Here is a 3,858-nt window from a genome sequence, read left to right as displayed (position 1 = left end):
TCTGTGGATCTCGAACCAAAGGATGATTGATAAAACCATTGCCCTCAGCTAATCTTACCCAAACAACGTCATTTACAAAACTGGGAACCGAACCCTTTTCTGAAGGGAACCCCTTTTGTTTTAAACATGGCAAAATCCGCCGTAGCAATTTAAAATGTGCGATTCCGCCGCATATTCTTAGTATGGTTCTTTGAAAAGTGATGGCACTGGGTCCAAACGCTGCAAGCGTTTCAGAAATAAGCAGGGTCAGGGCGTTCCGAGGTAGGACAGGTCAATAGTTTCACTGTTCATGCAGAGAGTTTCTTTACATTCACATTGTGTGCAGTGGCTTGGATTCCCCGGGTTAACTGCGGGGAGTAAATCACCGTGTGTCCAGTCTGTGGAAATGCTCGTCCTTTCATTCTACTCAGTGAGCAAGTGCGAGATTGTTAAAACGAAAACAGAAGTATTTTGGATTTAAGTCACTAGCTCCCCAGGACATTGAATAATAATGTTAGAAAATAATAGCTATCAGCTCAAAGAAAGCATAATATTATTGGAAGTGAGCTGGATCAACCTGTGCATGTATCAGTAGTTGGAACATTTTGCTGATTATTGATTCTTTTAAACAATCTTCATGTCAGCATTTTACATTTAAAAGTGCTGAATTAAATTCAGAACTCCTTCGAAATGTTGTCCCAACTTTTGCAAAGTGTGCTTCCTTGTATTGCCCAGATTTTAGAGGCTTGAGCAAACCTTAGGCCAACTCACGCTTAGTCGCATCACTCAACGGAATTTCAGTGATGCGATATTTAATGTTGGAATTATTAACGTTTGCCAAACTGGGAAGTGTTAAATTGGGCGCGACTTGTGATTGATGAGGATGGAGAATGAGAAATTCCAGAAATTCCTTGACATAGTCATCCGGAAGAAAATAAAGTCCCATCTGGAGTCGAATGTTTAAGCACGTTTCGCCGGTGGTTTCCGCCGTACGGGGCAGTTTCGTTGAAAGCCGTCTTTAATGGTGTTCATTAACGCATAGAAAATCATTCACTCCTTTCATCCTCCTCGCTTCTCTCTTCAAAAATTAGTTTGTGGGCTATTTGCTGATCTACAAGCTTTTTTCATGCGTAGAACCTTCGCCCCCGTTACAATCCCAGCTAGTTACTAACTAATAGTCAACCCATTACAGTATACTTTCAGGCATGAGCTGATAGAAATATACGACTGACTGGAACTAAATAAATCCATGATTGAGAATCAAATCCAATCTATTTAAACATTTAATGCCAGGACAGCCTCCGCGTTGATTTGGGGAATGAAGGGACCGTGTGAAATAAATAATTATGGTCAAATCTGGTAAATTTCTGCAATGAGTGATAAGAATTGTAATTAGTCGCTGTAGTGGGCGCTATGCCTTAACTGATGACCATTGACAAAGTAACTTAATGCCAGGAAAGATGGAAACTATTTAAGGGAGGGAGTGATTACGCAGAGTAGTTCAGCGATCTGGGGCGCTTGGAGCAGTTGGCGCTTTAGGAGCTACTTACAATGACTCACAAAACAACAGAAGCGGAAAGGTGTACAAGACGGTGAATGGACAATTTGGCGGGTGGAAGGGGCCAGGTCTAGTGAATATTCAGAGAGCACACAAAAGTGATCGCTTGATTAAATTTAACAAAGGATCATTCTAATGAACTATTTCTCATCCGAAATGAACGCCTCTGTTGTGGAAACGGACGTGGAAACATCCTTTAACCCAGAGGCTGAAGCCAACACCTTCGACGGACCATGGCCGGAAAATCACACCGAGGACTTCAAATATGACATAACTCCCAGTATGGCCGACCTCCCGATCCCTATTCTCTATTGTCTGGTCTGTGTGGTGGGGCTGCTCGGCAATTCCTTAGTGATCTTCACCATTGTCCGACATGAGAAGATGAGGACGGTGACCAACATTTATATCCTGAACCTGGCCCTGGCGGACGGCTTATTTATGTTGGGGTTACCATTCCTGGCGTTGCAAGTCGCTCTCCATCGCTGGCCTTTAGGCCACTTACTGTGCAGGTCGGTGATGATTTTGGACGGCATTAACCAATTTACCAGTGTTTTCTGCATCACGGCGATGAGCATGGACAGGTACGTGGCCGTTGCCTACCCCGTCGTATCTTCTAGGTTGCGGAGTTCTAGCCTGGCCAAGAAAGTCAGTGTCATCCTGTGGTTAACTTCCTTCGTACCTGTGATCCCCATGGCCATCTATTCGGGGGTGGATGACACTTCAGAGATGTGCACCTTAATCTGGCCGGAGCCCAGTTTTGTTCGGAGAACTGCCTTCGTTGTGAGTGCCTTTGTGCTGGGATTCGCGTTACCTTTCACCATTATCTCGCTCTGTTACATCTTGTTGCTGGTAAAGATAAAGACCACGGCGGGATCTACGCACAGCCCGGCGTCAGTGAGGTCGGAGAAGAAGATTACCGGCATGGTGATTGCCATAGTGGCGGTCTTTGCCATTTGTTGGCTCCCCTTCTACACCTTCAACATCTGTGTGGTCTCCATTTCCGTCTCCTGGAACGTCTCCCTGAGGAAGCTCTTCGAGTTCACGGTGGTCCTCTCGTACTTCAACAGCTGCGCCAACCCCATCCTCTACATCTGCTTGTCGGAAAGTTTCGGGAGAGCTTTCCAAATGATGCTATGTCCCAGACTTGCGAAGATCGCCGCACATCACCAGACGGCGGATCAGACCGAGACCTCCGGTGGGGAGTTGGAGACCGCGGTCAGATAGCCGCGCTCTTCCCGTCGTTGGCCGCCCACTCCCGCAACCAGGTTCCCTAAAATCTCCAGTCCAGAAGGAATTCCCGGTCCGAGAATTTTTGATAACTTTGGGAAGCACGGAGCCGAGCACCACAGCCGAGGGCGACGTGAAACAACCTCTTGTACAACTGCAGGCCTCCCCCTCCCCGCCCCCGCAGAGAACGACTGCGACAGCCGCGAATTCTCGCCTGATTCCCGCTCGCTTTGAATGCATTCTTGTTTAATTTGCGAATCATTTATGAAGAAAATTGTAATGCAAACTGACAAAAGACTCTCGGACGGGACGTTTCAAATTCAGTGGCGATGGATTGTCGATGCTTTATGGTCATCTTATCTGGAGAACATATTATAAATGCGCCTATAATAATATTACGGGAGAGCGTTTAAATAGATCCCCGCAAAGTAATGGTAAAGTGACGTTTATTGATTTCGCTCTGAGAATCTACCAAGCACATGAATTATTTTGTAATCTAGTTGTTTTTGCAAATAATGTGAAGACAGTCACACAGTTGTCGGAATTCGTGTCATAATGTCGAGTTTGGTGGAAGTTAACAATTAGTAATTAACAATCTGCCAGAAACTTCAGTGTTTGTGTTTTCAGAGCGAAATTAATAAATGCTACTTTACCAATAATATCCATTTATAGGTGGCTGCGGTAATTTATTATAGGCACGTTTATCAGTCTTCTCCGAATAGCTGTTCACCTAGGACCGAAAGCGATTCCCAAGAACGAATCCCCGTCTCTCCAAGACCAGTGGATTGAAATTGAAAAGTAATTTTTAAATTTAATTAATTTTAGAAGTTATATAAATACGGATTAAACATCTCTTGTAAAAATGTTTTAAATACTCAACAAAGTGCAGTGCACAGTACTGTACTGACAGTCTTTTTAAAAACAAGTATTTGCATTTTTATGAAACTTACCGAATCAAAGCGTTTCACATACAGTGATAAGTACAAAAAAGTTAGTTACCGACCTCTCATCTTTTTCGGACGGCACTGGCCGATTTAAAAGTGCCAAATCCATATCCTGCCCTGTTATTACAGGCTTTTGGTAGCAGAACCTTC

The 3,858-nt window shown here is 44.3% G+C and overlaps 1 protein-coding gene across 1 annotated transcript; it reads left to right on the top strand.

Annotated features, from left to right (window-relative positions):
- The first annotated feature begins 1,506 nt into the window (after positions 1 to 1,506).
- LOC140187092 (somatostatin receptor type 2-like) lies at positions 1,507 to 3,601 on the top strand. The gene has a single exon (XM_072242037.1). The coding sequence runs from the start codon at positions 1,673 to 1,675 to the stop codon at positions 2,759 to 2,761; it is 1,089 nt and encodes a 362-aa protein (XP_072098138.1). The 5' UTR covers positions 1,507 to 1,672; the 3' UTR covers positions 2,762 to 3,601.
- The last annotated feature ends 257 nt before the right edge of the window (positions 3,602 to 3,858 follow it).

Source organism: Mobula birostris, chromosome 24 (assembly GCF_030028105.1).
Source record: "Mobula birostris isolate sMobBir1 chromosome 24, sMobBir1.hap1, whole genome shotgun sequence".
Lineage (NCBI taxonomy): Eukaryota > Metazoa > Chordata > Chondrichthyes > Myliobatiformes > Myliobatidae > Mobula > Mobula birostris.
This window is presented reverse-complemented; position numbering and strand designations above follow the sequence as displayed.